At 30.3% G+C, this 22577-nt stretch overlaps 2 protein-coding genes across 2 annotated transcripts; one reads left to right on the plus strand and one right to left on the minus strand.

Moving 5' to 3' along the window:
* The first annotated feature begins 5050 nt into the window (after window positions 1-5050).
* On the plus strand, window positions 5051-21929 carry LOC123270571. The gene is made up of 5 exons (XM_044736691.1): window positions 5051-5218; window positions 12914-13057; window positions 20086-20254; window positions 20336-20696; window positions 21617-21929. Exons 2-5 carry the CDS (start codon window positions 12955-12957, stop codon window positions 21857-21859), a joined length of 876 nt encoding a protein of 291 aa, XP_044592626.1. The 5' UTR covers window positions 5051-5218; window positions 12914-12954; the 3' UTR covers window positions 21860-21929.
* On the minus strand, window positions 6153-12917 carry LOC123270822 (homeodomain-interacting protein kinase 2-like). Its single transcript, XM_044736970.1, has 2 exons — window positions 12873-12917; window positions 6153-8426 (listed from the first exon to the last, which is right to left on the minus strand). The coding sequence occupies exon 2, from the start codon at window positions 8394-8396 to the stop codon at window positions 6153-6155; it is 2244 nt and encodes a 747-aa protein (XP_044592905.1). The 5' UTR covers window positions 8397-8426; window positions 12873-12917.
* Window positions 21930-22577: the final 648 nt, after the last annotated feature.

The raw sequence follows: 22577 nt of genomic DNA on the forward strand, positions 1-22577 counted from the left end.
TGATTTCAAATTTCGAATCAAATTGAAGAGTGGTTTTTCATTCGATCTTTATTTTTTAAAAGCACATTAATGTTTTCTTTTCTTCTTAATTATATCTTGTAGTTTGTAATCAAAGTTAATTAATAAATCAAGATCAAATAAAAATAATTGACTTATTAATTTTACATTTTCTCTTGATAATTGCAATATTTATTTTGTGACTAATAAGCGTTAATTATGATACAAGGACATGTTAATTATTTCATTAATTCATTCGCAGCTAATCTGTTTTTCTTCACTTGCTCTTTTGTTTTCCTTATTTGCGCATAAGTAAATATCGTAATCAGTCAATCGAAAATAGTGCAATTTTTCAGTCTAAGCATTTAATATGTTAAATATATCCAATGAATTCATTAATAATCTTAAAAATATTATTATAATATATGAAATATTTAAGATTAAAATAAAAGTGGACTGCATGAATATTACTGCTAAAAAGTACGTTTTATTTAAATGATTTATATGATTTAAAAATTCATTCTTTTTAAATGTATTCTTCCTCAAATTTTGTAGTTTACTTAAATTTATAAAAATAATTGATAAATTTATTTTAAGCAGAAAAATTTTAATTTTGTGTTGGACAATTCTCCGGTAAATAACATTGACCATTGCACGCGAGTCATCCTTCGTGACATAGACAACCTCCTGATGTACTGTCACTGTATGCCTAGAGGAAAAAAAAATATCAATAATAATTGTAATATTTATAATCATGAAAAACTTATTTTTTTCTGGACATTCAGGGTCAGGATCATCACATGACGGTTGACAGAGCCTTGCGCATTCATTCCAATTTGCTTTGTTCAGGACAATCATGTTGGGAGTGGACATCAAACCCGTCACCTAATCAAATCAAATAAAAATTTACAACCATAATTTAAAAAGTTATAACTTATTTAATAATAATAATTGTGATTTTATATTCACTCTCATTGAAGGCAACAATCGTCAGAACAAAGAAGACTATTAAGTATTCAATAAGTAAAATTTCCTACTTTATCCACAAGCGCCATCTGACAGAAGTTAAAAAAATTAAATCTTGTTACAATATTCGACACTATTTCTTCTAAAAATATCAATAACTTGATTATTTAAGAAAATTTACTTTATCGACAAAAAAAAGCTTATGTAAATTTTAAAAAATAATTTATATAATTTTATTGATATTTACATTCTATCCAATGTAGTACTCGTCAAAACCCTGAGATTGATTAAATTTCTCTAGAAGTCTTATCCAAGTTGACAATATTTTATAATCTTTAATAGTTAGAAAAATATTTTTCATATTTTCACCGTTTTATAAAATAATATAAACAATCGATAATTTGATTTTGGATTATGATTCCTTCGGGTTTCTTATTGTACTCTTAACTTTTTTTTTCCTTGGGAGCTTACAATGATGAAATTCTAAGTTTTATTCAGTACTAAACCGTGCGGTAGCTGAAATATATGAGCAGTACATGGTTTTGCACTGAGATGCACCGAGATAACGCTGGCAAAAAGCGAATAATAGATTTTTATTTAAACTATTGATTTCAAAAGCTTGCCACAACAAATATTGCCATGGAAACTTTGTATTATTTTCACAATTTTTTCTGCATTACACGTCACTAGAAAGTTTTCCTTCGAAGCAAGCAGACGTTCAGATTTTTCGAGAAAAATTTCGCATTTCATCAATTCAACTTAATTTAAACAATTTTTGCCTATAAATTACAAAAGTATTCATTAATTTATATAAAAAATAATTCAATATTACAAAAATCGAAAATGAAGCAAGGAATTATCTTTTTCTGTTTGGTAATTGCGAGAGTCAACGGGAATAAAATGATAATTAACGATCGCCAGCAAGAAAATTCTTTAGGACGTTTGAAGCGCAACGCGGTAAGTCTTATTGTTTATTTTATTAAAAAAAAACGACTTTAATTTTGAATAAAAATTCAACGAAACGATTGTTTACAGAGGGAATTAGTTGAAATGTGTTTCACGAACAATTCAAATCCAGTAATGATCTCCGAGGACTTGCTCGACAATAATTGGAACCCTGGTGAAAATTCGCTAATTGTAATCGACCGTAAATTCAACAAAAAGATCACAGGTTTTCTCCCCGCGTATCCGACATATGTCCTTCCATTTAAGTCAATCGATAATCTAAAACCGGCCGTCGACAATCTCCAACGATCAAAGTTTTGGAACATAGGATCGCCGTTTCTGATGGTCGGAACCGGGTCGCGTTGCTCCAGCACCAAGAAATTACTAGAGTTCATGTGGAACCGAGATTTGCTCTTTGTTTATTACTTGTGCGAGAATAAAAATTCGTCGGTAATCTACACGCTGAATCCTTATGCAAGCTACGCTCCAGCGCCGTGGAAGCTGATTGAAAAATTTGGCGACAGTGACAAGAAACTAACTCTCTTCAGGCTCGAATATATAAAAGGTACTTTAAACATTAAATATTTCAGTAGTGTCCTAAAAATAATAACTCGTTCCTTATTTTCAGACCCACAGATTTGCAAGAGCATCACCTTTGACAAGACAGATCATCTAGAGAATGCAGAAATAAAATTTGTTCGTTTTTACAATAATACTTGCTCAAAAGAGGAAAATAAAAAAATTGCCGAACGCCTTGTGGAAGATTTATTAAAAACAGATTATATCAATATATATAAGATTTCAGCTTTAATCAATGCCACGCCAATGTTAGAAATTATTCCTACTTCTTTACTGCAGCGAAGTGAAATCCAAGAATTTGCCGACAGCAGATATGATATTTATGGATCTATGAGGTTCATCGACGCCACTGACTATGAGTACGTGGATGTCATTGCGGAATATTCTTATGACAGTACATTTTCAATCGTGACCAAAAAGACTGATTCTTTAACAGGAATCAGTGAAATAACCAACAATGTACAGTTTATAGTAGCAACAAGCTTGCTGTTAATCTTGTTTACAATAGTGATGGTGATCATCAAGAGGAATGACGTAGGTTTGGCTGTGATGGAAATGGTGAGGTTAGTTACTGGTAGGGCGCTTGAAACTCCACTCAATCGTCTTGCGATAACGCTTATATTCTTCTTTGGTTTCCTGTTTGCATTTCTGATAGTTCCTGATTGTCTGGGCAACACAATAGCCATGTTAATGAGGCCTCCGAAGCGTAACGTCGATACGCTGAGGGATCTCTATGAGAACAAGTTCCATGTGTACTATTTAGACATATTAGAGACTGATATTATGAATGAACAACTGTGGGTCACTGGTGAAGACAAAAAATATCTTCATCCATTTTCTCTTCATGACAACGTGGACTATATACGTAACTTAGCAAAAAACTCGACAATAGCTTACATTTTGTTCACCGAAGATACACAGTTTATGGAAAAAAGTACAGATTGGATGTACTCTTCAACGGACGCTGTCTTTGAAAAGCAATTTATTTTTTGGGCCAGAAAGAATTGGCCCTTGATGAGTAAGTTCAATAAAATGGCGCTGAAAGCTTCGGACCGAGGATCAGGATTTAAAATTTACTTGAAATACAGGTATCTTGATAATGTAATGAAGAAAAGTGTTAAGAAAGCAAGGATTAAAGAGAGGGAAAATTATAAGTACTTTGATTATGATGATTTAATTTTTAATTATTATTCTTTTGGGTTTCTTATTGCGCTCGGGATTTTGATTTTCGGGATTGAGATAATACTTTCAAGATATTTAAGAATTTACAGACAATTTCAAATTCGAGCACGTCACTAATCAGTTTGTCTGTGTGTTAAACTTTGTTAATTACCCTCACGGTTTTTGAAATACCGTAAATTTTCGGTATTAATGCGTTTACCATAAATTTACCGTTATAATTCTGAAATAATACGGTATTTCTGTGGTTATTTTGACCAGTTTTTTTTACTATAGTTCTACAGCATTTCTACCCTATTTTTGCTGTAAAGTTCAGAAATAATACGATAAAATTACTGTAAAACTCTAGAACTTTTACCGTAAAAAATCTATGTATTAACTATAATATTACTATAATTTTACAATAATAAAATGGTATTTCTACGGTAAAAATACTGAAGATATACTGCAATTTTGTCGCGTTTATACTGATATAATTAAAGATATAATGCTTTCTACCATAAGATGGACGGTGGTGTTTATTACTCGGTGGAAATTATTAGGTGACTGAGTAAATAGTTACGGATAGTGTCTCTGATAGCTCAACTGGTAGAGCCTTCGGCGCGTAACTAAAAGATCCGGGTTCGAATCCCGGTCTGGACAAAAAAAAATGATGATAATAATAATAATAATAATAATAATAATAGAGAAATTAATTTATCAACCTCTTAAAAATTATTCGTGATAATTTATAATATTATAAAAAAAATTTTAAGCTCTTGAAAAATAGTAGTAAAGCAGCATATTTTTGGTATTTTGCCGGTAATGGAAAGTTGGGATCTTCTTTCCCGGTTTTTTGCTGCAATAGTGCCGCAGATATACAGTAAATATGCGGTACATTTACGGTTTAAACGCTGTTAATATATTGTAATTTTTCTATTGTATTGCCGTAAATATTCTGAATTTATTTCGTAATTTTTTTGTAATAATTCGAGAAAAAAACTGGCTAAAATAACTGAATTATTACGGTAAAAATACAGCATTCATATAGTATAAATATAAATCTTTGCGGCATTTCCAAAACCGTGAGGGTATTGTCTAGTGTGATTTCAAATTTCGAATCAAATTAAAGAGTGGTTTTTTCATTGGATCTTTATCTTTCAGAAGCATATTAATGTTTCTTTTTAATTATATCATGTAATATGTAATCAAAGTTAATTAATAAAATAAGATAAATTCAAAATAATTTTACCTTTTATTTTAATAATTACGATATTTATTTCATTACTAATAAACGTTATTTATCACACAAGGAAATGTTAATTATTTTTCATTAGTCAACCCGCAGCTTATCAGTTTTTCTTTACTTGCTCGTTTATTTTCCTTATTTGCAATTGCACATAAGTTAATATCGTAATCAGTCAATTGAAAATTGTTAAATTTTTTAGTGTAAATATTTAACTTGTTAAATATATCCAATAAATTCATTAATAATCTTAAAAATATAATTATAATTATATTAAATACTTAATATTGAAATAAAAGTGGACTGCATATATATTACCGCTAAAAGGTACGTTTTACTTAAATAATTTATATAATTTAAAAATTTATTTTTATAAAATATATTCTTCGAATTTTTTTTTCGTCTTTGTATTTTTCTGTGCCTGTCGTTCGTCGCTAGTGTCCTTGGGATGCGTGCGCGCGACAGAGAGGTTCGACCGCTACTTGTTGTTTTTTGCGATATCTCCGAAAATATTTATTTTATTAAAAAACTGATAAGGACAATTTTTGTTGGTTTTTTAATTTTAAAACTTTTTTTTAAAATAAACTTACCCGTCAAATCAGTCCTTCTTGATTTATATCGCTTTAAACAATTAAATTGTTATTAACAATTAAACTTACCATCGGCGAGCAATTTTTAAAAATTAATTTTAAGATAAAAATATTTCTGCGTATTATTTTTTATAGACATTCTTTACACTTGGATCTCCTTCAATTCAAATAAATTTTACCTTGAAATTTAAAATTTAACACTAAACGCCATCTGACTGAAGTTAAAAAAAATTAAATCTTACGACATATTAACACCATTTCTTTTCAAAAAATCAACAAGTCTCAATTAATTAAAAAAATTTTGTTTATTAACAAAAAGAAAGCTTATGTACATTTAAAATAATAATTTATATAATTTTACTAATATTTACATTCTCTGCAATGTAGCACTTGTCAAAACCCTGAAATTAATTCAAATTGCCTAAAAGTCTTATCTATATATTAACAATAATTCTAAATCTTTAATAATTAGGCATGTGTTGTTGAATTCCTGATGAATCTTCCGGGGTTGATATAATATAAATATTATCTTGAGGTTGTTCCAAATGATCATTTCCATTTGACCCAATAGCAAAGTTTTGATGACTTCTAGCTGTACCAGCAAAATTGTGACTACTTCCAGCCGTACTAACAGCAAAATTTTGACTACCAACTGAACCAACAGCAAAATTCTAATAATTTCCTGAACTTAGATGACTATAACGAAGATTCGTATCTGTTGCTAAATCCAGTACCTGATCTTGCCTGTATATAGTATCAAGTCTATTCCACTGTTGATAATCCCTCAAAAGTTCAAGAGGTTGAACAAACTCATGTTGATCTTGAATTGGTCTTACCCTGCCAACAATCGGAAACTGATAATTCATAATTGGTATTAAATCGTGGTCATTAATTTGATCAGCATTCGTCACCGGATGACTCGAAGAAGCCAAGTATTCACTAAGTCCAGGATTGAATTGCTGAGACTGGACTCTCGGAACCTCGAACTTCTTCTGAAAATAATCAGTCGGGTACTGCAACCGTTCATCCTTAATATTACCTAACTGAAAAGGAAGCTGGCTTTGGGACTGATACTGCGCTCTAGGCGAGCTATAAACACCTATACGAATTGGTTGAGGTTGCACAACGCGACGTGGCTGCGAAAGGTTTTCCGGCTCATCATCACTGTCACTGAGTATAATCACCGGTATTTCACGCGACGGAATATCACGAACCGCACTAGATTGTTGAGTAAATGTGCTGCTCTCACTTTGCCATCGTCCTAATGTAGTTGGCAGGTGTCTTCCAGAGCTAGAATTGCTTTCTCTAGCTCTCTTCGCTTTTGGCGAATGAACCACAGAGAAGCTCCTAACGCCGTTGTTCCAAGCTTGTTGCCAATTGGAACTATCATCTGGTTGAACCGTTTCATACTGTGGCTGTTGCCATGGGTCTGTAAGTTTTCGTTTTCCTGTCCAAGATTGGATTGGATTAGGGACCGTTTCTGGAACATGATATTGTTGAGCCGGTTGTTCTAAAGGCTGAATTATCTGAATTGGTTGTGAAAACAGCGAAGCTTGGCTATTGCTGAACAATTGGTACAAATTGAACTTTTGACCTCTAACCGGCCGCTCAGGTTCTTCTGCCAATTGGTTATTAAACATAAGTGTAACAGACGGAACCAAATTGACAACCACGGAAGGTGGGGATGTTTTGGGTGCAGGAGGTAGCTGATGTTGATTCGCCATATTGCCTTGTTTCAAGAATCTCTCCATAACTAGCAAAGAAGCCTTGACATTATCGCAGTGGCCGTAATCTACCAAGTGTCCTAAGGTCAGAAAAGAATGGACCAAAGCTTCTTCGGGCTTCACACGATGTTGCTGGTCCATAGCGAGCATCTTCTTCAGAAGAACAAGGAATTCTCGCCTATCAGCAGTCTCTGCTAACAACTGACTCGCTTCCAAGCCTATTGTGGTGTAGACCTGGGTAATGTCGTCCAAACAATTCAAGATGAACTTCCTCGTTTCTTTAGACTTCTTGGCACCCGTTTCTGCTTCGTAAGCCTCCGGAGTCTTCAATCGCCAAAGTGGGTGCGTGCTGTTCTTGTCCTTGTAGAAGAACTTGCTGGATTTGCTGGTGTTGTTCAGCATCTCCTCTGTTGGCAATCCTTGGGTCTGGCTGATGTACCGGATTTGGTCGTACTCAGAGCGGCCGGGGAAGAGTGGCCAGCCGAGGAACAGCTCAGCGACGACGCAACCCAACGACCACATGTCTATCGCTTCGCTGTAAGGAAGACCCAAGAGTATCTCTGGAGCGCGGTAGTACCTTGATTGCAAGTAAGTGTTGCGAACTGCTTTTGCGGAGTAAGATGCTGATCCAAAATCGATTACCTTAACGCGGAACGGCTGGCGAATTGGATCCACTAGCATGATGTTCTCTGGTTTTAAGTCTGCGTGGATTATTCCGAGGCTCTTGAGCTTGACCAAGGTCACGAGGACTTGCTGAAGAATTGGTCTGATGTAGCGCAGTGGCAAAGGCGCGAATTCGTTCTTTTGAAGAAAGTCGTAGAGGTTTTGCTCCAGCATCTCGAATACTAAGCAAGTGTGGGATTTGTGCGTGAAACATTCGTAAGCACGGACGAAATTGAATTCATCCGCGTTTTCCTTCCCCAAGCGGGAAAGGATGGAGATTTCTACTTGGCCTTGGCGGGCGTAGCTTGGGTGACTTTTGAGGATCTTCACGGCGACTATTTCGTTGGTTCCTTTCTTCCAGCATTTTACTACTTGGCCGAAGGTACCTCGGCCGAGGTAGTCAAGGATTTCGTATTGGTGCTTTTCAGAGCACAAGACTTCGTGCTTTACTAGATGGTAGTCTCCTTCTCGTCGGGAGGAACTGGCTCCGCTGGTGCTAGCTTCTGTTTTTGTGTTCTGGGACGTCATTTGGATGCGGCGTAATTTTTATTGTGATGCCTAAAAGAGAAAAAAAAAAGATTGTTATAAGATAAAAAAAAAATCTGGAAAACGGTTGACCCTAAAGGCCATCCCTGCAACTTCCCGCCAATTCCATACCTAAACGCTTGAAATTGCACTTATGACGTTTCTGAGCTCTTCGAGCTCAAAAATACAATTTTTGTGTTATTTTGAGCTCTCAGAGCTCAAAGAAATAGCTTTTGTATGCTTTTGAGCTCTTCGAGCTCAAAAGGCTGATAGAAGTTTAATAAGACAGTATTTTTTGAATTTTCAAACTGCAATAATTTCTAAATGAATAAATCGATTTTCACACGGTTGGCAGTATTCCACGCACTTTTTCAGAATCTATGATATACTTTTATAACACAAACTGATCGAACCGAAAATCTTAGAGAAATTTGAAAAATTCACTTTTTCCGAATTTTTTCGACAACGATAATTCACGAACCAATCAACCAATTTCACGTTTTAGGTGGCGATCGACGTGATTTTTTGGGCTCTAATAATTATTCCATTTCGTCAAAAATGATCCAAAAAGAAATTTCGTAGTTATGTGAAAAAAACACTTTTTTCGAAATTTTTCGTTTTCGATAACTGTCGAATGAATCAACTATCGGCCGAGGCGAAGCCGAGGTCAACAAACATGTGATCTGAGGCTTTCTTATTTACTTCCCGTGGAGTGTATACTATTTTTTTGCTCGACGAAGGCAGTAAGGGGTAACTTCGTTTAGCGCAGCGGGCCGAAAGTTGACGCTTTCTGCCCGTCGAGCAAAAAACACTATTTCGTAAATTTTCAAACCGCAATAACTTTCGAATGAATAAACTGATTTTCACGCGGTTGGTGGCATTCGACGCAGTTTTTCAGGCCTCATAACAAATTTTTAGGTTTCAGTCGATCGAAGGAAGAATTTCGATGTAATTCCAAAAAAACATTTTTTTCGGTTTTTTTTTCGACAACGATTAACTCACGAACGAATCAACTGATTTTGATCGGGCTGGCAGCGATGGACGTGGTTTTTTAATTTTAAGAGCTGTTTAGCTTTTAAAATTGATCAGTAATGCTGTTTGAAAGTTATTCCAAAAAAACCAACTTTCAAAAAAAATTTTTTGTAGTTTTTTCGAGATTTCTCAAAATCTACCGTTTCGAATCGGTCCTAATTGTATTCAAAATCTAAGTTTGATTGAGTCCTTTCGAATGGCATCAACCGCGATGAAATCGGTCGAGCCGTTCAAAAATTATGAGAGGTTTACATACGGGCACACACACACACACACACACACACACACACACACACACACACACACACACACTTGCATACATACATGCGGACATCATTGCGGAAACATTCGGGGAAGCTTCCTAGGACCCCAAAACGTCAACATCTGTTGAAAACTCGATTTTCAAAAAACGGGGTGAAACCAATAACTTCCCAACTTTTTAAAATTTTCAATTTTCTTAGCGGGAAGTTAAAAATGTTAATATTAATTCCTTCTCAAGCAAACAATTGTATGATTTTTCGTCAGAAGAGTCGTTATTAATTAATTATTTTAGAAAGGTTGGAACTCCCAACTAATTGTTTAAATTTACATCCTGATCAGTAGATATCTGATGAAAGTTACAATACTTGATTAAAAGTTTTATAAAATTAATAATACTGCGGAACCAGTGGTCAAACTGTTGGATGCCTACAATGAAAGCTCAACTGCTGATAAAAAGTAGAACACTGATAGAAGGATTTGTTTATAGTTAAAAATATTTGTTAATATTTAACAAATCATTTATTAGAGACCACTTTTTAGTCCTTAACAAATATTTCTTAGTATTTAAAAAGATTTATTAATATTTAATAAATGAATATCTGATTTATTAAATACAAACAAATCATTTTAAATACTAAGAAATATTTGTTTGATACTAAAAAATGGTCTCTAATAAATGATTTGTTAATTATTAACAAATATTTTTTTAATACAAATAAATCCTTCTATCAGTGAAGCAGTACTTATTGCAAGTTGTAACTATGCACAGAAATAAATTTCCAAATGACAAGCAGACGTCAATTTTACCACTTTTACGATAATATAAAAATAAAATGATTAATTTATAATAATTTGACTTAGATTATTGTATTAAAACGAATTAATGTTTTAATTTAAAATTTTAATGCTCCAAAATATACAATAAAATAAAATTATTCATGTAAGAGTAATAAATTGAAAAATAAATGGAATTTAAAATGTCTTTTTTTAAATGTTACCGTTTGACGGGCTATAACTTCGAAACGAGTGGTTCTACAGACTTCGACCAAGGGGATATTTTTGTAGAGAATTTAATTTCCTACAAAAATCATAAGAAGGTTTTTTGGAAAAAAATTTTTTTCATAACGAAAAATCCACTTGAAACAAAAAAAAATATTTCCTATGTTATTTAAATGGGAAATCGAATTTTTTGATGAGCTAAGCCGCTATTGAACCTAAATCCTTTAGTCCATCGGCATAATTTTTTATTTTCTATAAAATACCAAATTTTCTGGTATAGCAGTAAAAAAAAAAATATCGCCTAAAAATGAAACACCCTAACACACACATACATACATACACACAGCCGCACAGACACTATCGCAGAAATAGTCAGGGAAGCTTCCTAGTACCTCAAGACGTCGAGATCTGATGAAAACTCGATTTTCGAAAAACGGGGTAAAAACAATAACTTCCCGATTTTTGAAAATTTTCAATTTTCTTAGCGGGAAATTAAAAAATTGTTGGTGGTTTAATATAAATCAGTTGGTATAACAAATTTTGTTGGGTAAATAGGTTACTTATTTTTGATAATTAATTATTTTGTTAACTATTTTACACGCTTTATATTAGCTTCACTTGTATGTCAGTTTGTCAGTATGTCAGTAACTTTCCGTGGGTAATCTGCGCGCCTGCGGCCTTCCTTGGTTCTGGTAGCCGTTTCTCAGGCTCGCTCTCCGAAATCGAACTCTGATTCCCCGTATTTATAATATTTATAAATAATTATTTTTTATTAGCTTCACTTCTATGTCAGTATGTCAGTATGTCAGTATGTAACTCTCCGTGGGTAATTTGCGCGCCTGAATATTTTTGATAATCAACAAATAATAGTTTAAAAAAACTAAAAAATCACGCTTTTATAAATAAACCAAACTAAAAAGTAAAAAATAAATAATAGTTTAAAAAACTAAAAACACGCTTTTATAGAAAACCAAACTAAAAATAGAAAATAAATTTAAATTAAGAATAGTGTTAAAAAATTTCAATAAATATAAATTAATAATAGTGTAAATAAAAAATGTATTTTATTTTAAAAAAAGCGTGAGGTGCATGGTGTCAATAGTTATAAATATTTTATTGACAGATATGAGTAGAGTGATTATCATTTTGATAATATCTTAAAAAGCACCCCACGCTTTTTTTAAAATAAAATACATTTTTTTTATTTACACTATTATTAATTTATATTTATTGAAATTTTTAACACTATTCTTAATTTAAATTTATTTTCTATTTTTTAGTTTGGTTTTCTATAAAAAGCGTGTTTTTAGTTTTTTTAAACTATTATTTATTATAAATTAAATTATTTCCAAGACAGTAACTAGATTATCGAGCTCCACGTTGGATTTCTAGCTTAAAAAGCTACTAACTTTACAATATAAAAGTTTTTTAGCGTTTGTTAACTTTAATATAACAGAAAATGTCCAGGGATTGCCTTTAGAGTTAATTATATCCAGGATTTTTAAATTGTTACAATAATAATCAAAATTTTAAATTATAACTTTAATGACAATTTTCGAGAAAAGCTTCTCTGAATTTTACAACTATTTTTTGCCAAAATTATTTTTTTATGCCCAAATTAATGACTTTGTTACAGCAAAAAAATGATTTTATTACTACAACAATAATTAACAGAGTAACGGTAGCTAAATTATTTTATAGTCCTAACAAAATCATTTTTGGACAACAGATTAATTTAGTGACGTAACAAACTGCTTTGTTATTACAACTTGACTAATTTTATTAAGGAAGCTAATAGATTTTTTATTTTGGCTAATTTTTATCCTTACGAAATATTTCAATATAAAATAAGTTGCAAAATTACAATATTTTAAAATAATTAAAATACTTGCAATTTTTTTTACGAAATAGTTATAAATTTTTCTTACTTAAAAAAAATTTAAAGTTCGGAGAATTTTCCCGGAGTCGTAAACAAACCGGGATTTTTTTATCCAGCCGGACCATTAGCTCACGCAAAAAGATCCAAGTTCGATTCCTCGATATTGTAAAATACTTTTTTTGTCAAAAAAAAATCTAAAATCACTAGAAAATAATTTCCAACTTCTAATATAAAAACAAAATTCTTATATAATTATTTTTCTCAGTTAAATTTTATTTTATTTTATTTAAAAAAAAAATTCTACTTACGTTGTTAATATAATTCACTATTATTTTATTTTTATTTCCAGTAATATCACTTAAAATTCATTTATTCACTAAAAACTAGCACATGTGCACGGTATCGAGTTATATTACTGTACTGCCAAATTTGAGACTACCTGCAAGAAAACTGACCCTCAGAAATTTCCACTTCCTCATTGCTCTTTTGACAGGTAAGGGCCCGTATACATTATTTGCTTTGCATGCGCATTACGCTTTGCGCATCGTCAAAATTTCGGGGTAGCTTATATATAATATCTCTCCCTTTATTCTCTATCCTTATTCTTTAAGTCTTATATTCACAATAAGCGGAAAATTTATGTCTTATGACATGCTATACTCTACTCCATGCATTTTTCCATCACAATAGAGTTTCTGAGGAAAGTTATTGTCCACTGTATTAAGTGACAGATGGTCAGAAGCTTTAGCTAGGTAAATTAGATATAAAAGTAAATGTAATTACTAAAAATTTTTAAAGTAAAAATGATTATAATCAATTTTTATTGCAGTACCTAAGTTAACGAAGGAAGTATTTACTAAAAGGGAACTAAACAAATTTTAGAAAAAAAAATATTTTTTTTAAATACTTGCTAAAAATAGTTTTATAAAAATTTATTAATATTATTATGATTGTATAGTATTTTTTTTTTTTTTAAATAATTATTAGCGTCAAAATTTTTGCCGCAAATTTTAAATTTATTGGTCCTATAAAAAATTTTGTAAAACAAAAGTTATTAAAAATTTGATTTTATAAAAAAAAAATGTCTTATGGTTTTTCCGTAAGATCAATAATTTTGCCGTGATTGCAAAAGTAAAATTAATATTATATGATGATCAGTATTTAGGCTGTATTCAAAAATGCTCTAGATACATAATTAAAAAATTACCTTGTATCTCGTCAACTATTGACATTTTTAAAGATATAAGCTCATCCCGATGTTACACTCATCAAGACCTTTCATTTGAGTACCCACATCAATTTTTCATATATTTTATATATTTATATATATTATAAATATGTATATATGAAAAATATATCAAAAATGCATGTGGGTACTCAAATGAAAACTCTCGATGAGTGTAACATCAAGATGAGCTTACATCTTTAAAAATATCAATAATTAAGAAATGACTTTGTATCTTGTGAACTATTGACATTTTTAAAGATATAACCTCATCCCGATGTTACACTCATCAAGACCTTTCATTTGAGTACCCACATCAATTTTTCATATATTTTATATATTTATATATATTATAAATATGTATATATGAAAAATATATCAAAAATGCATGTGGGTACTCAAATGAAAACTCTCGATGAGTGTAACATCAAGATGAGCTTACATCTTTAAAAATATCAATAATTAAGAAATGACCTTGTATGTTGTGAACTATTGACATTTTTAAAGATATAACCTCATCCCGATGTTACACTCATCAATACCTTTCATTTGAGTACCCACATCAATTTTTCATATATTTTATCTATTTATATATATTATAAATATGTATATATGAAAAATATATCAAAAATGCATGTGGGTACTCAAATGAAAACTCTCGATGAGTGTAACATCAAGATGAGCTTACATCTTTAAAAATATCAATAATTAAGAAATGACTTTGTATCTTGTGAACTATTGACATTTTTAAAGATATAAGCTCATCCCGATGTTACACTCATCAAGACCTTTCATTTGAGTACCCACATCAATTTTTCATATATTTTATATATTTATATATATTATAAATATGTATATATGAATAATATATCAAAAATACATGTGGGTACTCAAATGAAAGCTTTTGATGAGTGTAACATCAAGATAAGCTTATATCTTTAAAAACGTCAATAGTTAAAAAAGTACAATGCAATTTAACAAAAGTTATTATTTAATAAAACAAAATTTTATTTATTTATAGTTCACAAGTAACGGCAGCCACATAATAACTGCAAGGTTGCAAAGTTGCTAGTCATAAATAATATTTTTTTTACTAAAATAGATTAATTTTCTATCTTTAAACCCAAAAATCTGTATTTTTTAACTTCAATATTTTACATTTTTTTCCAAAAGAGGTGTCAACATCCACATTTGTATTCCAAATTTTCTTCAAATTTAAATAACTGCAACCTTCAATCCAGCCAAATTAGCAAATTTTTTATAATTTACCGCCAAATCTGAGTAGGGAGTGAATTCGAAGGTATTGAAGCCTACCAAAACTTTCTTGTCCAAGTCATTTTTCAGCGCACAGAACAAACTAGTCGCCTGGATGATCTATAAGGCAAACCATTTAAATATTTATGTATTTATTAATTCATTAGATCATGAGATTATATCCAATTATCCAAAAATAGAAAAGAAAAACATCGATAGAACATATTAATATCATCTACAAGGTAAACCATGTCAAATATTAACACTTACCTGATCAAGGCTGCTTATTGAGCACTCAATTTCATCTTTAGAATTGCGAAGACCATCAACATTCTTAACATTGCAGTTTTGGAAGTATGCATCAGATTCGTTCGCAACAAGCATGGAGCATTTACCTAAATTAACTTCGCTGATATCTTCAGCAATCTTCACAAAGGAGTCTTTATTGACTTCCAAGCTCGGAATTACTGGCTCATCAGTCTTCAGCACTGCAAATTTCCGATCGGTTGTATCCAAGCGATCCTTCAATCCTAGATCGAAGTATTTGCCACTGACAGGAATGTCTCTTTGGCTTCTCCAGGATTTTTTCCCAATTTTTACTACAAACAGCGAATATTCCTTGCTTACTCTGAAAAGTTTCGATAAGTGTGATTATTTTTGATTCACCATGTACAATGATAGAAGAATTTAGTACGGAATACTAAACTGATTTAGTAACAAAATTTATAGTCATTTATAAAAAAAAAAAAAATATTTTTTACCTATCAATATTATTTATTACAGTTTAATAAATTATTTTTTTATTCTAAATAAATTATATTATTATAAACAAAGCCTTATTATATCAAAATAAATATTTGTTTCCACCAAATAATATTTAGTAGTAGTTACTAAATATTTGTTTGGTAAGTATTGCCGGTAGATGGCTATGCTTTAATTCCAATGTCATACATGACCTATTAACTGACTGAGATTATTTTATTGAGGTCGATTTTGGGAGATTTATCTTCCCTTTGAAAAGACACATCCTCCCAAATAGCTTATATGTCATTTCTCCGTGGAATTTAGTTTAAATTTGTTCAATTAGTCTATTATTGATATGTTAAAAAGTTGTTTAATTTTAAATTTTATAAATGTCTCAAATAAAAAATAATTATTTAATGAGATTATTTTCTTTATAATACCTTATATTTTAACTTAAAATTATTTATTTTAATTATTTTGGTTTATTTTTAGTAAAAAAGTTAGGTTATACGGTAAAATTAGTTAAAAAATTAATTTGTTTAATACCAACCTTCGCGGTTTTTAAAATACCGTAAATTTTCGGTATTAATGCGTTTACCATAAATTTACCGTTATAATTCTGAAATAATACGGTATTTCTGTGGTTATTTTGGCCAGTTTTTTTACTCTAGTTATACAGCATTTCTACCGTACTTTTGCTGCAAAGTTCAGAAATAATACGATAAAATCACCGTAAAACTCTAGAACTTTTACCGTAAAAAAATCTATGTATTAACACTATAATATTACTATAATTTTACAATAATAAAATCGTATTTTCTACGGTAAAAATACCGAAGATATACTGCAATTTTTCCGCGTTTATACTGATATAATTAAAGATATAATGCTTTCTACCGTAAGATGGACGGTTGTGTTTATTACTCGGTGAGTCTTATTAAGTGACTGAGTAAATAGCTACGGATAGTGTCTCTAATAGCTCAACTGGTAGAGCCTTCGGCGCGTAACTAAATGATCCGGGTTCGAATCCCGGTCTGGACTAAAAAAAAATATAATAATTATAATAATAGGGAAATTAATTTATCAACCTCTTAAAAATTATTCGTGATAATTTATAATATTATAGAAAAAATTTTAAGCTATTGAAAAATAGTAGTAAAGCAGCATATTTTTGGTATTTTACCGGTAATAGAAAGTAGGGATCTTCTTTCCCGGTTTTTTGCTGCAATAGTGCCGCAGATATACAGTAAATATGCGGTACATTTACGGTTTAAATGCTGTTAATATATTGTAATTTTTCTATTGTATTGCCGTAAATATTCTGAATTTATTTCGTAATAATTCGGTAAAAAAAGTGGCTAAAATTACTGAAGTATTACGGTAAAAATACAGCATTTATATCGTATAAATACCGAATCTTTGCGGCATTTCCAAAACCGTCCGGGAATAAACGATTTATTGCGAAGCAATAAATCATTCGTTAATACTAAATATTTATTTGGTGGCAATGGGCTTCAATAAATTATTTAGTAACTATTACTAAATCTTATTAAATAGAACTAAATTTTTCTATCAGTGTAGATAATTCATTTTAATAATTACTCTTGAACGAAAAGCGAAGAGGTGAGAAACACTCGGGGTCCGATGAACAGCCCGTCACAGCGAGCAATATTTCGGTTCATTCTAACTTCCAAGGCCCATCCTTTGAATGTCCGCTCATCCGGTCTTTGGATCGTTGATTGGGAACCAAAAATGGTTGATAATTGAAGCACCAAGATCAGAATTGTCAGAACAATCATCCTTTTTGGATTAACTTTAGAAGATTCAAGATCAAGCTTTTTAAATTATAACTGAGCTGGTGCTATAAAATTTAGCTTATATAGTTGATACAGCTTAAAGTTTTTTGTGTGATAAGTTCTTTTTGGAAAATAATTTTACCACCCGAGAGCGGTTAAATAAAGATTACAAGGTTAATGGACTGATTAATTATTTTTAATCATGAGATTTTTAAAACATTAGAAGAAATTTATTTAGAAGAATTGAAAAAATATTACTTTTATAATTTTTAATCTGTTTTTTTTTTTTTTGGTAAAAAAAATAAGATTAGATTCAAATCTGTTTAAATTTTTGTAAAATTAAATTAATGCAAATATTACTTGTACACGGAGAGAAAAATATGGAAATCATTGCTATAATTTTAATGAAATGTTTTCCTATACCATTTTACGAACGATTACTTAAATTATGGGAATTTTACCCATAATTTCTGGGAAATGTTACTATAATTATGGGAATGGTTCCTACAATTATAGGAACGATACCTATAATTATAACTGTAATATCGGCATGATTCCCATAATATATAGAAATAATTTCTATAATATTATAAGAACTATTCCTATAATATTATGGGAACCATTCCCATAATATTATAGTGGTGATGCCTAATAACATTGAGATATTTATCATTACAACTCAAGTTATTTGTGACTTCGATGACCACTTTGAAGCATTTGAAATTATTAGTAATTTCGATAATTTTACTTGCTTCCCAATAACATCATTTTAAATATGTAAAATAAGTAATATTGTTCATATAAATAATAAAATTTACATACCCAAAAGGTGGATTTAATAAATATTCAACGTATGTATTGTAAATAAATAATTTGTTTTAAAAATAAAATGAAATTGTAAAAATAAACAATGAATTTCCATATCTACTTTGCTCCTCTAATTGTATAGTGAGAAAATATCCCTTTTATTAGAGAAACTTTAGAATTGCTACAATATTTTTCAATATTATCTATCACAATAATAACTGAGTTGGAATAAACAATTTAAGATTAAGTACACACGTGAATAAAAATTATGAAAAAGTAATTTTTTCACTCTACTGAAAGATCAATTTTTATTTACAAAAAAAAATTTATTAGAAAAAAAATATATAGTAATTACTTTATATTTTTGATGTAATTGCTTCATTGTTATGAGCATAAACATTTTTCTATTATTATGTGCGTCATTTCTATAATATTATGAGAACCATTCCTTTAAATTAATAATAATTAAAGTTCTCCACACGATAGGATATCTTTACGAGTCATGAAATTTGGAATCGATTGATACCTATATTGTGGAATCGATTTTTTAAAAGTTAATTAAGACTTAGAAAAAATTACGGACATCGAATCCCCATAGAGCTCATATTTTTTTAAACTTGTTAGCTGTATATTTGCATTAAAAAAAATTTTTTTTTTCGTATCGATTCTTTGTTGCCGGAAAAACATTTTTATGCAAAAAAAATAATTTAATTTCAATTTTAACTATTTTTTAATGCAAAAATTCAAAAAAATGAAAATTATTCATACAAATTCAAAAAAATTTTTTTGAGCTTAGCTGATTTTTTTGCTTATAGCGGACAACAATAGCTATAATTAAAAAAAAAAAAAAAAAAAAAAAAAAGTAAATTGAATGATTTTTCGCGGAGTTACAGCTATTTGTTTTGTTTATAAGCGCTTGAGCGGAACCGCGTTTTTTTTCATTAAAAAATTAATATCTCGTAAACTATTAGTCGTAGAGACATTAGGTTTGGCTCATTTTGTTCCTTATTCAATTCTCTAAATTTCATATGCAGCATGTCTCGACTACTTTTGCGTAGTTTCCGAGATATTTTAATTTATAGCTCAACGCTGAAACGCTATTTTTTAAACAAAAAAAAGCAACACTTCCCACATACACACAAATGTTTAGAATATTTTTCTGAGTATTTAAAAAAAAAAAAAATCCAAAATCGGACCATTTTGTCGAAAAGTTGCCAACAAACCCCTATTTATTTCCAGGCCGACTGGACTGTAATGTAGGGACCATTTCTTTAATATTATAGGAACCATTCCCATAATTTTTGGAAAGGTTCCTATAAATTTGTCTCCGTGTAGATTTAAAATTTTTTTAATAAATTTTAGTATAAATAATTTTTAAAAGTTAAATAAAAAACGATGAAAGCAAAATTTTTCTTTAATTTAACTGATAATAAATGATCAAAAATAGTATGCCATTAAAGAGTGGAAAAAACAATCCAATTAATTTTTTTTAACGCTCCTATATCTAGTATTTAATCATAGTGTGCGTTTAAAAATACGCACGAAATATTTCGAACCAATACAAACTTAAATTCAAAGTATAAAACGCAGAATTGTTAACTATTAATTTTTAGTATCTGATTTTTAAAACTAAAAGTCGTCTTTTGATTAAAATGATGTTATTAATAAGCCTTCTATTTATAATCATTCCTTCAGATTTTTTTTTAAACTCTGCGGATGCTAATTTGATCCAAAAATGGAAACTAAATCAGAGTTTTGTTAAAGAATGGGAAGTTTACGTTAAATCATCCACAGAAAGTGCGTACTGTTATGGTCTGTTTCTTGGACCAAATAAATTTCTTACTTTTGCTCATTGTGTTAAAAAGTAAAGCCTTATTTCTTTTTATTTTTTTTTTTTATTAAACAATTTCAATTCAGTTTTTGATAATTATATTATTTTTTCCAGAATCGAAGCTCACCAATTTGTTTTCGTCACTAATGAGCACAATGTTGAAGTGCCACGTATAAGAAACATCTCTGTTGATCGCAAGAGTATCTACTTTGGCATGGAATTGAGAGGAGAATTTGACGAAAGTCAACGAGAATTTGCAGTTCTCAAAACTGAAGACGAAGTTATTGCGGAATCTGACGTTACTGCTCATACTTTCATTAAAATAGCTGAAGATATCAATCAAGTCGACCCTAAATCTTGTTTCATACTTGGGTCAGAGATTCCCAGGGCTTCGCACGTAAATTGCAAAGTTTTGAACTCGAAAATTGTTGGCAGTGCTAACAGGTTTAACTGTGCTGTTGCTAGCAGTGATAATGTAAGTAATTCAAATTAAAAAAAAAAAATTAATATCTATTTATAAAGTTGAACTAATTTGTTTGATTCAAAATAAATTTAAATAGGATTACACGGAAGAAAATTTCTACGAAATTTTCCAATAAAATTGTCGTAATGCTGGACTGTACTTGTATTACCGGTAACTTTCAAATATTTTAGACGAAAATTGTCCAGTGTTGCCTCTGGATCTTTCCAATAGAACTAACTAATTTTACAATAGTTTAATTGGAATGTTTTTAAATTAGTGTGAGTGTTGGCCGTGCACAGCGCTAGACTCGCGAGTTTATGTAAATGCTGAAGGACATCAATAGTAGTTTACCTCGGATAGCGTAGAGGGAGAGTCGTCTGGCTACCAACTAAACAGTTCTGGGTTCGATTCCCGGACGACAAATTCCGATTTTTTTTTTTCGGTTACTGCAAAGTTACCAATCAGTCGAACCTCCTACCTTCTCCCTCCCTAAAATTTATTAAAAAAAAAAACCTTGTGTCAATTTTTACAATAGTTTAATTATAAAGTTCACTAACACATCTTGTATAATTAGCTCTATAGTATTGGACTTTTTAAGTCTGTTGGTAGTGTTATTTGTTGAATAAAATTTACAATAGTAGATCGTAAAAATTATTAAATTACAAGTATAGTCCACCGTTACTATTTTATTTAATAAAAATTACGATAGTAAAATAGTAAAAATTCCTTCTATTTTCTTTCCGTGTATGAAAATATAAACTAAAACTTTAAGCGTTAGATCAAGATAACAATTTTTAACCCAAAAATTTTCCATGATTGAAATACCCGCAGTTCGGGTAATTCCCCGAGGTTTGTTAACACTAATTGAAGCTGTGCAAGAAAAATTTGTTTTTATATTAAGAATAATAATCAAAATTGTAATTAACTTTCAGGTTTGGCGACAAAGCGGGCTCTTCTGTAACCTAAAGGAAAATTCTAGAACCATAGTCTTGCTTGGTTTGGTGTCAAACGGTTTTTACAGATCGAAAGATTTTAATGATACTATCAAGTCAGTTATCAATTTAACTGGACTTAAGATAACAACAATTAATCAAATAACTGAAATAAAAAACTATGATGATTACCAGTATGAAACTGAAAGCATTGCCATGCTCCAAGAATACCAAATGCCATAATTTGATTTATTTTTTGTAATAATTGTTCTTTACTTATTTTAACAATGAATTAATAATTAGAAAATAAAATGAGTAATTGACGAAAAAAGAGAATGACAGTAAAAAAAATCCATTAAAACGTTATCAAACAGCTTAAATTTTGTTTTTATTAGAATTTTTATTAATATACCTAAAAGTATATTGATGTCTCATCAATTTTATTGTCTTATCAAATGTCCATTAGTTATTTCCCAGCTGCTTATGATTTGTAATTCTCCTCGACGGGATATAAATAAAAAATTTATCGATAACCGTCAGAACTAAGAATTTCGAGGGTAATCTAATTAAACTTCTACAGCTGTAAAAAATTTTTTTAGAAATAGTTTTCAACATTTTTAACAAAAGTTTTATAAAGAAGAGTTCCAGGTAAGTTAAATTATTTTTTTAACCTCCCGCTAAGAAAATCGAAGATTTTCAAAAGGGCTTGTTTTTCATTCGAAACAGCTTGGCCAAACTTAGATTTTGAATACAATTTGAACTGATTCGAACGGATAGATTTTGAGAAATTTCAAAAAAACTACAAAAAAAATTTTTTTGCAATGAGGTTTTTTTGGAATAACTTTTAAACGGCTTTGCCGATCGATTCCAAAAACTAATCAGCTCTTAACATCAAAAAACCACGTCGATTGCCACCAAGCCGGTCAAAATCGGTTGATTTGTTCGTGGGTTATCGTTGTCG

This window comes from Cotesia glomerata, linkage group LG8 (assembly GCF_020080835.1).
Source record: "Cotesia glomerata isolate CgM1 linkage group LG8, MPM_Cglom_v2.3, whole genome shotgun sequence".
In the NCBI taxonomy this organism is placed as follows: domain Eukaryota; kingdom Metazoa; phylum Arthropoda; class Insecta; order Hymenoptera; family Braconidae; genus Cotesia; species Cotesia glomerata.

Bases quoted from the DNA above. Each gene is read 5' to 3' on its own strand.
- LOC123270822 (XM_044736970.1), bottom strand. From the start codon at position 8,396: ATGACGTCCCAGAACACAAAAACAGAAGCTAGCACCAGCGGAGCCAGT.
- LOC123270571 (XM_044736691.1), top strand. From the start codon at position 12,955: ATGTGCACGGTATCGAGTTATATTACTGTACTGCCAAATTTGAGACTA. The intron at 13,058-20,085 runs GTAAGGGCCCGT...TCATTCCTTCAG, and splicing joins CCTCATTGCTCTTTTGACAG to ATTTTTTTTTAAACTCTGCG. The intron at 20,255-20,335 runs GTAAAGCCTTAT...TATTTTTTCCAG, and splicing joins TTTGCTCATTGTGTTAAAAA to AATCGAAGCTCACCAATTTG.